The 13,848-nt window shown below is 43.6% G+C and overlaps 1 protein-coding gene across 9 annotated transcripts in view; it reads right to left on the bottom strand.

Moving 5' to 3' along the window:
* FAT1 (FAT atypical cadherin 1) overlaps positions 1–13,272 on the bottom strand; it is a 107,645-nt gene extending 94,373 nt beyond the window's left edge. For 6 of the 9 annotated variants that reach the window (XM_027676536.1, XM_027676537.1, XM_027676542.1 and 3 more), the window contains exons 1-2: positions 10,734–10,848; positions 1,600–4,888 (exon numbers count right to left, since the gene is read on the bottom strand). In XM_027676536.1, coding sequence (XP_027532337.1) covers positions 1,600–4,888; positions 10,734–10,805 — 3,361 coding nt within the window. In that variant the 5' untranslated portion in view covers positions 10,806–10,848. Of the gene's footprint in view, positions 1–1,599; positions 4,889–10,733; positions 10,850–11,238; positions 11,260–13,088 lie in introns of those variants that run through there. The other 3 variants (XR_003533171.1, XM_027676540.1, XM_027676541.1) reach the window with 3 other exon arrangements.
* Positions 13,273–13,848: the final 576 nt, after the last annotated feature.

The following is a 13,848-nucleotide window of genomic DNA, read 5'->3' as shown; positions in this document are numbered from 1 at the left end:
CCAATGTCATAAGTGGAATTTGTTCACTAAGATTAAAAACTAGCAACCCAGCAGATAAAAAGCAACATTCTTAAACTCACACCAATTCGTCAGTCAAGCAAACTAGCCTTGTGCTAAAAGAGTAAAGAGACACACATGCAGACAACTAATTCTGCCATGGCAGTAGCATCACAAAAATACACATACCTGTCCACATACCCATAAATAGGTACAAATCAGATTAGAGTCAAAATAAAAATATTTCTTTACTCTTTCATTCTCACTACTGTTATCTATCACTTGGATAATTAATTGCCAAACTCTGACTCATTCTATAGGACAACCAGTCACTTCTAAGATACTATAACACACAGTGAACTTGAATATACTTATGTCAAAACAAAAGCATAATGATACACAAATTAATATTCTGCACACATACCAGATGCCTAGAAGTGAAACGACTAAGTCTTGGAAAGTATTAAATTCTCCAGTTTTAGAAAATTCATTCCACAACCTTAACTATGAACTTTGTTAAAAGCAAAGTTAAGAGAAGCAATGCTACATTTCAACCTCTAGAACTGGTTTTTTAGCCACACGAAAAAGAAGAAAAAAATCTTGTCAGTAACAGTTTGTTCACCTAAACCCTGAAGAGTAAAGTGACTTCCTGAGTCTGTATTACCCACATTCACAATTACAGGAAGCATACAGAACACACAGAATGGCTATAGGATGAATCCTATATGATTGCCATCTTTTATTCTCAGTTACAAGTCTTTTTTTCTGTAAGACATCAATCACATATGTCATCATTTACCTACATGTAACCTGTAGCCAAATTTTGCACCAAATTCCTCCTCAATTTATTTCAAGAATCTTAGATAACAGCACAATATCAATGTTCTATCTTTATCAAAGATATGAATGAATGGGTAGCTACATAGATGTCCAACCAAAATGGTTCAAAGTCAGCACTAGAATTTTATTGAAAAAAAAATTTTATTTTTCTGAATACATAACTGGAAAAATTCTTGCAGTTGCTCATCAATTTATGCATTATTACTGAATTAAACCAACAGTTCAGCCTGCTTCACTTATATGAGGTGTTTTTGAGGCTGCATCTATGCTTTCTTTGGCAGAAGCCTTTTGGTGAAGAAGGCACTGCTTACTAACTTCCAGTTGGGCACCTATAACAACTCTGAAAGATAACTAACAAAACCAGTATGCATGGCAATATCACACCCATGCATACCTCCAGTAAATGAAGCAAAAGATATGCCACTTAGGATTAAAAAGCAGTCATATGATCCACAAGACAATAGTGTCCGCATGAGGCAAACCTTCATTTTATATCAATAGCATTCTTACTTTTGTTAGGTAGCATACATTTTAAGGCCTAAGTGTGGCTTTAGGTAGGCTGGATGGAAATGAGGACAGTGGAAAAATCACCTATCAAATGTATAAATATAATTTCACTAAAGTGGCAGACAGAACTATACACAGTTTTGGTGACATCTTTTTGTTTTAACAAGAACACATATGTCAACTGTGACAATGCTGCTTTTCTTATCTCTTTCCTAGCGTACGATTTTATTCAGCACATAAAATAAGTTACCTTACCTTTTTCTTCATCTATTCGAAAAACTCCTAAACCAGATCCATCTCTGATGGAATATCTTATCTCCCCATCTCGTCCTGCATCTTCATCATAAGCAGATACAGTCATTACTGAGGAGCCAATAGGGGCATCTTCTTTTATAAAGCCTTTCTCTGCAAATATGGAGAACCGTGGAGGGTGCAAGTTTTCATTCACATCAACTATCTCAACCTCAACGTAACAGGTAGAGGATAGTGAAATGGGTTTTCCTTTGTCCTTGGCCCGCACAGTCAAATTATACAGTTGTGTCTTTTCATAATCCAGTCTTTGCACAATACGTATTGCTCCACTTAGTTTGTCAACATCAAAGGTGCCATCTCCACTGTCCAAAAGACTGTATCGTACTTGACTTGACTGGCCTAAATCAGGATCGTAGGCTTCTAGCCACGTAATAATAGTTCCCTCAGGAAGATCTTCTCGAATTTTAACATGATAATTTGAAGGAATAAACTTAGGAGGATTGTCATTAACATCTTCTACAGACACTTTCAAAATAACTGTTGAAAATAATTGAGGTTCTTCAGTAGGTTGGTCCCTGGCCTCTACTTTCAAGAAATAGACGTGCTGTTCCTCGCGATCCAGAACGCCTACAACTTTCACAACTCCTGTCACAGCATTAATAGTAAACTTGTCTGTATCTGTAAGAAGAGAATATTTCACTTCTCCATTAGCCCCCAAATCTTTATCAGTAGCTTCGATTTGAATTATTTCACTGTTTAGCTCTTTGTTTTCACTTACTTCAACAAAATAACTGTCTTGAAGGAACTCCGGTGGGTTGTCATTAGCATCCAAAATTTTTATATTTAAAAGGGCCCAGGCAGACTTCTGTGGTATTCCAAGATCATAGACAGTAATATTGAGAGTATATTGATTTTTTACTTCTCGATCAAGGGGAGATAAAATTTTCAGCACTCCTCTTTCCATATCAACAATGAAACTACTGTCTTCATTACCTCCAGAAATAACGTACACTAGCTTTCCATTGAAGCCAGTATCAACATCAGTAGCATTCATAAGTATTAAGCTGGAGCCCACAGGTTGGTCTTCTCTTATCTCAATGCTACTAGGGAGAGTACTTCTAAACTGAGGTGCATGCAGATTGACAGAGTGAGTATCAAAGAAAACATCCTCAACTTCTCCACGACTGTGCAATTTATTTGCTTGTAAGAGCTTCTCTGCAAGCATTTTGGCAACACCAGTTTCTTCGCATTGCAAGTTGACTGGTTTGTGGCTATTAGCTACAGTTATGTTGATATACAATGGTTTTGCAAAGTTCTCTCCATCTGTAGCTGTAATTTTCAAACTGTAAAAAGACATTTTAGCACCTATGCCATCTATTAGTGACTGTTTGAGTGAAAGTACTCCAGAATTTGGATTTAGGCTAAATATATCCAGTTCATTTCCAGATTCAATTTGGTATCTCACTAACTGGAGCTCATCAGCATCAATAGCAGATACAGTTGTTATTTGTTCTCCAACACCAAGATCCCTGGGGATTACTCCCTCACAATTTATTTTCTCAAAGAGAGGTATATTGTCATTCAAGTTATTTAAAATAATAGTAACAGGAACTTCAACTTCTCGACGATATGGTATACCCCAGTCGGAAGCTCGAATCCTTAAACTGTAAACCCTTGGCATCAACTCATAATCCAAGTCTTCTGAAGTACTAATAATCCCGCTGAAATGGTTAATCACAAATGGCAAAGGATTTAGGTTTGCAATGCTATAGGTCACATAACCATTTTCCCCCTCATCAGGGTCTTTTGCACTTACTCTCATGATGCTTGTACCTATTGGCACATTTTCATCAAAGGAGGCTTTATAGGATGTTTGAGTAAATTCGGGAGGATTGCTATTCATGCCTAGTACCTTAATCAACACTTTTGCAGAAGCTCTTCTGTCACTTGTCACAACTTCAAGTTCAAAATGGGATGCATACTGTGCTTTTATGGGTTCTAACGTGGTAATGAGACCAGTGTGAGTGTTTAAATTGAATTTTACTTTTCCCAGTGTGTTTTTAAACACATATCTTAAGTGTGGGTAACTAGGCACAGCTTTCACCATTATCACAGGTGTGTTTGGAGGGGCAAATTCACTTATTTCAGCTCTATATATCTCTTTTTCAAATCTGACAGGACCAGACTTAAATTGTGGTGATGTCACATGAACAACTTTTACAGAAGAAAACTGTGGGGGATTCCCTTTATCTTTAGCTTGAAGGGTAAGGTTATATCCAAAAGGGTGACTCTCCCAGTCAATGTGACCAATGGCTTTTATTCTGTATTCTTTACCTCCTGGAACAGACCTCACTGTTTTGAACTGTTGGAGTGCATCTCCTGCAACAATATTTAATGATGCTATTTCCCCATTTGAACCCTGATCATTGTCCTCTACGGTTACAATTGCATACGTTGGATCTTTGTCCGATTCTGATGGAGTCAGTGTAACAGCTGTAATAACAGGGGCATATTCGTTTGCTTGCTCCACATGAACAGTTAGTTTTGCCATACTGCTTATGCCACTGCTACCATACAGCTTCAGCCCACGGTCCACTGCAAGAATTTCCATCTCATAACGCTTAGTGTCCGAGTAGTCAAGTCTACCAGTTAGAACTACCACTCCACTAGTTGGATGTATAGCAAACACATCTGTTCTTTCTTTAAAGCTATAGTAGAACTCTCCATTTGTTCCTATATCTGCATCTGTTGCACTGACTCTTGCGATGCTGGTCCTTATTGCTGTGTTTTCAGGCAATGAAACACTGTAAGAGGTTGGAGAAAACAAAGGCCGCAAGTCATTTGTATCCAGTACCTGTATCCTGACCTTCGTCCGCGTTTCAGCATTTGTATTTTTTTCAACTGCTTTAACAGTCAGCATATAATGGTCTCTCACCTCTCTGTTAAGGATAGCTGTGTTTCCTCCCTTGGTCCGTATTCTCAAAAAACAAAAGTTTCCAAGAACATATTCTTCAGCTTTGAACAAGTTCTCATTGTCACCAGAAATAATTTTGTATCTTAGGTCCCATAATGGATTTGTAATGTAAATGCCCATTTTTACTGGATGCCCAACATAAGTCTTGGCTGCAGAATTCTCATACACAGTGGCATTATACTCTACTTGGGTAAATTGCATTGGTGAAGCATGATGCAGCCTTTGATTTCCTTCACAGTTTTCAAAATGCTGCACCAGCAGCATCAGCAGCAACAGCATAGTCAAGTATCTTCCCATGGCAGCAATTAAAAAGAAACCCTGAAACGAGAAAGAGATGTGGTAAGACTTATGACTGTTCAAATATTTATCAAATAAATGATGCTTAGTTCAGAATCCATGCTTGAAAGAAAACTAGAAGCTACACATCTAGATAATATACAAGTAGTTTCAAAATTATTTACAGTAATAGAAATGCAGATAAATTAAAACTCCTAAAAAATGCCAAGAATCCCTGAGATCAAAAGTCTAGGAATTACTAACATGACACAACGGTTAATAGTTTAGTTCAAATAAACAACTCCATGAAGCAACATGCTAGAAGAAATATGCCAGTGCAGTCAGCTATAAGCGAGCAAACTAGATATGAACTAATCTAGAGTGGTGAACATTCACTCTGGTTCTCTACTTCCCACATGACACTGACTTCTAATAGAAAATTCTCCTCTCTCCTTTCACTCAGACTGTAAAACTGCTGATGTCCAACTATGTGGAAGTAAACTGCAAAAGTTGGCTTGAAATTACCATGAATTCTTTATGATATCCTATGTGCACCTGTTCCAAGAATTATAAAAATCATAAACAGAGAATAATTCTATATTGTATTCTCTCCAGCTTTGAACACCCTTGTAATTGCTTATAATTGAAAAAAAAAATTTTATCAAGCACCACAAAGTTGCAAAGCCAAAAAATGAGACATATTCCTTTATCCTCCTCTGTTCAGAACAGATCTGAAACAAATTAGTATCAAGAGCTATGAGAACAGGAAACTATCAAAATAACTAGAGGAACATTTAAATCATGTTTCTCCAACACACTCCAGAAATGACAGGGAAAGAGCCTAGAACAGCAAGACAGACTGGGAGGCATACCCTCATTGGCTTTCCCTTTTGACAAAGTCAGTGTAACACTTCCACTATCTAAATCCAGGCAAGATTGCAGCAGGAAGAAAGGTAGAAGCCTCAGGAACAAAACAACTGGAACCACTTTTTTCATCTTAGTCAAGAGGCGTTTGGATGATACTCTCAGGCACCTGGTGTGACTCTTGGGGATGGTCCTGTGCAGGGCCAGAAGTCAGACTTGATGATCCTTGTGGGTCCCTTCCAACTCAGCATACTCTGTAATTCACCCCCCAAATCTCACAAGATAACAAATCAAAGCTTCAGAAGGCTCCCTCAATAAGCCCAAGCTTTCAACAAGATCCTGGGGGCAAAATTTCTTTCCAGCAAACGGAAAGCAATCTAACATTGTCTTGACTACTTTGATTAAGTAATACAAATTCATTTTTTTCACCTTTCCCTATTTATCCTAAATATTTTTCCCTTACCTCTCCTTTTGCATTTTCTTCTCTGGACAGTCTGCTATACAAGTCATTCTAATTACTCACTTTACCCTTTCTTTCTTTGTTCCTGACTTTTCTTTCCCCTACACTTTAGCCCTGGTTTGCCCTTACCCTATTCTTTGCTTCTCCTCAGTGCCTATTCTCACACTAATTCTGTTCATCTCAGCTAAAATAGTATCACATTATGTTGTTTCCTTCCTCCACTCACATTTTCTCTTACAGGAATTTCTCCTTTCCCTACTTCCTACCTACTCAGGTAGATACATGAAAGATCACATTGGCTGACACTCCTTGGACTGCCTCTGCCCACTAGAAAACATTAAAGCAAATTACTCTGCTTGTGTCAACCATTCACTCCAAAACCTCAGAAGAAGGAATTCAGTCACAGCCATTACTCAGTAAATGATTTTGAGAACAATTTAAGACTCAGATCCACACAAACTATAGAAAGTATTGGAGAGGAGTAACGAAAAGGAGGATCCTTTTGGAAAGAGAAAAAAAAAAGTGTGTCTGTTTTCCAAATCTAGCAATGAAGTCACAGGATTTAACCTATAAATATAGAAAACAATAAAAAGCGAATAAGCAAATAATAAAAAGCATAAAAGCTTTTAAAAGCAAGTCACTAGCTGGAACCAATATTTACAAGGTCTTAACACTAGATGAAGGAAAGATTTAGAGGGCAAGCGAGTGTGAGGTTGGAACAATAATCACTTCAATGGGTTAACAATATTATTCCTCCCCTATCTACTTTTCTTCCCAGGCTATGACATGTCCTGGGAATACAGAGACACTTGGTTCTCCAGGGCATTATCCCCTAACATACTGCCAAGTTAACAAGTATTTGCTTAAAACCAAAATAACCCCAAACAAAACAAACTCTCACACACAACCAAATCCCTGTAATAAATAACTGATATCAATACTTCCAAAACTCTGAGCAATTTACGCTGTCTTTAGACTAGGCTAAAAGTCTAACTGGCCAGGTTAAGAAATTATTACATCATTTTTAAGCAATCAACAAAACCAGCGTTTTTTCCTCCATCTTGCTGGATTTTTTGAAGTTGTCTCTTATCAAAGTCTACTCAGTGATCAGCCCTTATGCTGATCTGATCAGATCTTTCCCTCTTTTCTACACTAGCACTTATTATTACTACTACCGCTAATAATAATAATGAGTTATGCTGAAGTCCAAAACCTCTTTCTGATGTTATGGCACCTGCTAAGTCATCGCCTATACTTATGTTTGGCAACAGGCTATCTGAAGTGGTATATTTATTATGTGAAACATTGTATCTATTTGTACCTTTTATCATTTGCTCCTCACATCTCAGGCACATTAGACACTGGTGTACCATACGAAGATGCATTAGACTCCTTTAAGGTATCCAAACTTTTCATTAATATTCAAAGTTGAACACGTGTAGGTTTTACTATGATTGTAAATATTTTTTTGCGCAATAATACCTTGAGCACTTTTTGCTGCTCTTCTGTAACAGCTTCAAGTGGAGTCTGCTCAGAACTGGCAACATGCACCTTATTACAAACAGTGACACAACCACGAGTAAGAGAATCCACTCCTCAGCAGCAACTCCTAAGACTTGCTGAATCACAGTCAAGAACTTAAAAGCATCTCTCAACTGAACAGTTAACCATGGTAGGTAAAAACAAGTTAGTCATTTATCTTATGTGACACTGTTTCCATCTTGTCATAATTTACAAAGCTACTAGAAAGTAAATCTGTTGATCTAGGACTACCCAAAAGTCAACATGATATAGTCTTGGTAAATATCTAAAGTATTAAACAATGCCAGTTGTAAGGACAGCTAACTACTAGAAGAAAGTTTGAAAGTGTTAAGATAAAGTGATAATGTGTTAGATATAAACTCAGATTGCTCATTACAGGGTGCTGGAACGACTGAATTTCAGAAACATTTTAGTCAAAGGCTACACTTTAAACTCCTAAATTTTTTATTTACTTTGGAGTATGACAAGTTTAGGATTTTCTGATTCCATTTCCAAAACAAAAGGCAACCGTTTGCTTAACAAAACATCATAGCTCTAAGTTATACAAAGTGCACACTGCATTATTCTGAAAACCCACTTTCAAACAAACTTTGATTTCCTATTTGGAAATTATTATTCAGCTATTTTTAATGTATATATATACAGGTCATTTTTATTTATATGCATATTTGACACTGGGATACATAAGACAGTTTTAATACTTCCTTACAACGTTAACATAATTATTAACACATCAAAACGTTAACATATTTGTACCTAGGAAAAAATACTAATACAGCTTACAAGTACAATGTATCTTCACATTAAAGGGATAAGAATAAATATAATCTTGGACCTAGCAGAGCTCCAACTGATAACTTACAAATTAAGATGACTGGATAAGATAGCAGTCATCTAAAAGACTGCTTATCCTAGCAAGAACATTACAGCATCTAGACTTAAAATTTTATAGTTTGAGATTTGAAAGTTTTAGGCATAAAATACAGAATTTAGTAAACAGCAATTTCAATGCCAAGCAAGCAAAAAAAAAAAAAAAGACCAAACCAAGCTTCTCTTCTACATAATGTGTCAATGGGGAGCATACATTGAGAGATTTATTCCCCCAGCAATTAAAGAAAAGTAGAAAAAGAGCCTAAATCAGACCACATACCCTAATGGGTCTTAGTCCCTTTGCTATCCTTTTTCTACATGCAAGATTACTAGTTCAGTCCAGAAGAACCTACTGTAAGACTAAGCTACATAATTTTCATTTTAAGAATGAAACTCTGTGAGAATGGCCTATTACACCACTTTAGGGACACTCTAGGACATTCTGAGGACTAAAAGAGGTTCTTTAGTACTGTTTCCACTGCACTTGTTTACTGAAATCTTTCAGTAACTTTTAACAAATGTAGTGGGGGTTTCACCCCATACATGCATCAGCTTCTTTGATTTGTAAAGTCATTAACACTGCCTCCACTAAGCAAAACATCAACTATTTACTTTAAAGGTCATTTTTAATCAGCATATCCAACTAATACCATTTGACAGAAATGCATTATGAAAAGTTATTTTGGCAGTAACTAAACCATCATGACAGGATTCCTACCGTAGCAGTCTATGAGAGACCGGGTGACTGTGAACTGCACTAACTGCGGTTACACTACTTTTTCAATTGTTTAAAAGCTATTATTTATGTAGTCTGACCAAAAAAAAAAAAAAGACAAATCACCAGGTTTAGCTGTTTCAACATGATTAACCTTCCAATCAAAAAAATTAACAGTGTATTTTGCATTTCTGAGGGAGGGCGTCTGTCTGTTTTGGTATTCAGAAAATTAACACATGATGAGAGTGTATGGTAACATTACTTTAGCAAAGCTGGTGAGTAATTTAAAAAATGTACATTGTCGCAGAGATTAACATAATAATTTCAACTTGTGACTGAAGTCCAGTAAGTTTTATGTTTGTATTCCCCACATTGTGAGTTAATCTCACAAGATACTTTGATTTATGCTTTCCAGATCTTTGTTGTTAAAAGGAAAATGCAGCAGCTGTATTCAGACAGCAGGTAAAGATTCTGAAACCAGATGAAACAAAGATTCACACAGAGAATTTCGACTATTTATCTGTAGTCAGTTATTTAGTAGTGTATCTAATACTGAACTCACCAGCTATGCAAGGAAAAGCAGACCTCCGATCTCTGTGAATGAGTTTGATGGCCTCTTAAAATTTGTGATGACAAAAATAGTTTTACTGATCTTGAATTCATTTTTAAACTTAAATAAAATTAATCTAAATCTAAAATTAATCTAGATCTTTGAGAGTTTAAAGGCATTTACACTTGTTTACTTGCACTGACAGCAAGGTTAACTTAGCCATACAAAGTTCTTTACCATGCTAAGTTAAAAAAAACGACTATCCTACCAATGGTGTGACTACTAAAGCTCACCTTCCAGTCTCCTAAAAGCAAGATTTTCGGATTTCACACAGAACAAATCAAAAACTTAAAAATTAAATAGTTTACAGCGTTAAAGTAAGGTATTTTACTCACTATATAGCTGAGTATTTCCACATGGTTAGAAAAGCAAATGGGAAACGCATAGCATTCTTTTCTTTTACAGAGAGACAGCAGAAGTGGTAAAATAATAAAGGTAGTATTTCCTATGCAACTGCCTAGAGCAACTTGTACGCAAGTATTTAAACCGTAGGAAAACCTGCTGCTAGAAGGCAGCATTTTTTTTAACTCATTAATGTGTTTCCAAAAAACAAAAAAGTTTACAACAGGGGGATACTACCAGCAGTAAGGCACGGAGTCACTTATTGACACAAGAGACTAAAAAGTGCATCTTTCAAACATAGCTTTGTTCTGTTTCAACTGCCCTAAAGAGGAAGAAAAGTAGCAGAAGCCGACCGAAGGGTCAAACCAAGACCTCCCGGGGAGCCGCTGCCAAACGTCGCGTCCCGGCAGGCGCTGCCCTTTACCTTTCGGAGAATTCCGGCGAGGAAGGCGGTGTTGAAGTGTGAACAAAGGAAGAAACTCACCCCAAGGTACTTCTCGCTCGCCGCGAACCGCCCCTGCCGGCTCACCCGGGTATGAAGTTTGCAATGGCCCATCAGACGCTTTCGCAGACACTTTGCCTCAGGGGAAAGCACCGTTTTCCTCTGCCCAACTTAAGCGCAACCTGTCCGCTACACTCCTGCTGGCTCTCAGAGGAGCGTGGCCCCGCTCCAGCCCGGCCGGCCGCCGCCAGCCGCGGGGGGGCAACGAGGCGGCGGGGCCCACGACCCCCGGCGGCCACCCCGGCCCGGCGGGGACAGGGGGAGGGGGCCGGCGCCGCTCCGCAGCCGCCTCCCGCCGGCTCCGCAGCACGGGGCGGCCGCTCGCACAGCACCTCCGGGAGGCCCCGCTGCCGTCCCGCCCTCGCCTCTGAGCCGCAACTTCCCGAGGGGTCCGTGCCGCCCGGTCGGCCCCTCTCCGCGCCAGCGCTGCCCGCCCGCCCGTCCTCCCCTACGGCCAAAACTTCTCCCAACTTTCCCAGCGTCTCACCTCTCGCCGGCTCGCTGCCTGCGGGGCGGGGAGGCGGACCGGGGCCAGCCCCGCACGGTGCCCGCCGCGCCACTCCCCCCTTCCTTCGCCGGCCACCAGCGCCCCTCGCCGGTGCCTCCCCGCCCCCAGCGGGCCGCGGCGCCCCCCGCCGCCAGATTCCTCCGCGGCGCTGGACGGCCGCCCCTCCGGAACTCGTTTCTGCGGCGCTGCGCGACAGCAGCCTCTGCACCCCGGCCCGACCCCGCCGTGGACGGACCAAACGCGAAGGAGAGCGGGGGAAGGGCGAACCACAGCCCAGGCTGTTCCTCCTGGTGGCCCGGGGTTGGGGGGAACCCCTAAACCTCAGCCGCGCTCGCCCCGCTTCAGCCCGACGGGGCGGCAGGGAGGCGGGTGCCGGTCCAGGGACGCGGGCGGCTTCGTGTGGGGCGAAATCTTCCCCCAGAGAGGCTACTCAGAAACTTCGGAAAGCTGCTGTCGGGGATGTCTTACGGGGATGGCGAGGGAGGCCGTCAGAGCCCGCGGGAACACGCTGTCCTCTGCCGTCCGAGGAGCACCGAGTGCCCGGGACAGTCCCGCACCGATGGCAGCAAGGAGCGCCCAGCAGCGACCGCAGCGCCTCGGCGGCCGCTCCCCTTCCCTCAAGCAGCCGGGCTCCCGGGCCGCGCCGGGGGGATTGGACTCACGCCTCACCGCCTCGGACCCTGGGGCCGGGCTGGGCGAGCCGCCGCTAAACGGCTGGGCGGAGGGAAGGAGGTCTCTCAACAGAAGCCAAAAGCGAGTGCGACACCCCGGCACCGCTGTAGGGAGCGGCGCCCTGCTCCGGCGTCGGGAAAAACAGCGGCGAGGAGAGCGAGTGCGGGGCCAGTACAGCTGGGGGAGCGCGGGCGCGACCGCTCCCCGGCCCGCGGAGGGTGTACGGGCTACCTCGGGCGGAAAAGCGCCCTGCCGGAGTCATGCTGAAGGGATGTCTGTCAACCTGCCAGCCCCGTGTTAAAGATTAATACCGAAACAGTCCTTGAAGGATTCCCCGCTCATTAATAAGTGATCACACTTAATAATGATCAAACGTTTGCCTGGGAAATCCCGTCCCAACGGGCTCACGGCGAAGTCGGGTTGCAGACGGGTGGCGCCGGCGGGGGCGCATTTACCGCGCATTAGCCCCGCCACGTCTTTTACTAGCCACATAAATAAATACAACCAGCGGCGCAAGGGGCCCTTCTGCAGCCACAGCCTCACTCTCCCGGGGCTGTAGGTCAGAGGGAACCGACCCCATCGGAAAGCGCGGGTTCTCAGGGTCACTAGCCCGCAACCGTAGCGCCCGCGCTCCCTCCCAGGGCGGCCGCAGCAGCCCCCGGCTACCGGGCACCGGCTGCCCCGCGGCGGCGGCAGCGCAGTTCTGCGACGGGCGGGCAGGGGGCGCCGCGTCACAGCGCACGGGCGGTCGGGCACGGCGCGGCTTCCAGTCCCGGATCCCAGACGCGGCAGCCAGCTCCGGCTCCCCCGAACGGAGCAGAGCAGAGCCGAGCCCCTAGCCCCGCGGCGATGAGCCCTGTTCCGGCTGCAGGGCTTCGGGTCCGGAAACCTGAGCCTCGCTCTCCCCGTGAAGGGCGGTATAGCTGGGAGTGCTCTCAGCTCCAGGTACGCGTAGCTTTGAATACAGTCGGTATGTGGGTATATATACATATTGATATATACATAAACATACACACTCTACACAGTTACGAACTACAGGTTGAATCGAAGAACACGGCTGTTTTCCGTAACGCAACGAACTAGAGCACCAGAACTCTCACGGGAATCATCCCTCTCAGCACCCTGCTGATAATAAACTCATTAAACAAAGAACTCACCAGACCAGCTGGACTCGGCACTCTTCTCACAAAGTCTGCTCCAGCTCAGTTCATCTCTGCACGCTTCCTCCTCCCCTTTCCTTTTTGTCCTTTGGAGACGGCGCGAGCCCCCGATGCCCACACGCCTCTAGAACGTGAGCCCCGCGGCGGCCCTGGCGCTCAGAGCGGCCCCGGCGCGCAGCCAGCGCGGCGCCCGGCCCCACCGCCACAGCGCGGCATGTCGGCTCCGACCCATCCGCCGCTCCAAACTTCAACAAGGCTGGGAAGGAAAAATAAACGGGGAGAGGGAGAAGAAGAAGAAAAATAAAAATAAAATAAAATAAAATAAAAGGGGGGAAGAAACAAAGAAGGCGAAAGGGAGGGAGAGATCCAACTTTCTTAAGACATGTCCAGGCAAAGAACGGGCAGAGTTGAGGAGTTGCAGCAGCGGAGAGAGAGTGGGGACGCTGCGCCGGATCGCCGATTCCTTCCCTCCCTCTTTCCTTCCCCCGCCTCCCTCCCTCCTTCTCTCTTTCCCTCCCTCCCCCTCTCTCTCTCCGTCTTCTCTCGCACTCTGTCTGTCCCCCTAGGACCCTGCTCGCAGCAGCACCACCTCCTCCCTCCCTTGGCCGCTGCAGTCGAGCGCGGCGGCAAGAGCAGCACGCACCTCTCCGCGCCGCCACGGCTTTGCCGCGCACAGGGGCCACGGCCCGCAGGCGAGGAGAGGAGCCCGGCACAGCCCCGCCGCCCCGGCCCGGCTCCGCGCCGAGCCGACTCTCCC

Source organism: Neopelma chrysocephalum, unplaced genomic scaffold, assembly GCF_003984885.1.
Source record: "Neopelma chrysocephalum unplaced genomic scaffold, ASM398488v2 Primary Assembly neopelma1_42, whole genome shotgun sequence".
Taxonomy (NCBI): Eukaryota; Metazoa; Chordata; class Aves; order Passeriformes; family Pipridae; genus Neopelma; species Neopelma chrysocephalum.
Note: the sequence above shows the minus strand (reverse complement) of the source record. Positions and strands in the feature narration are given on the sequence as shown.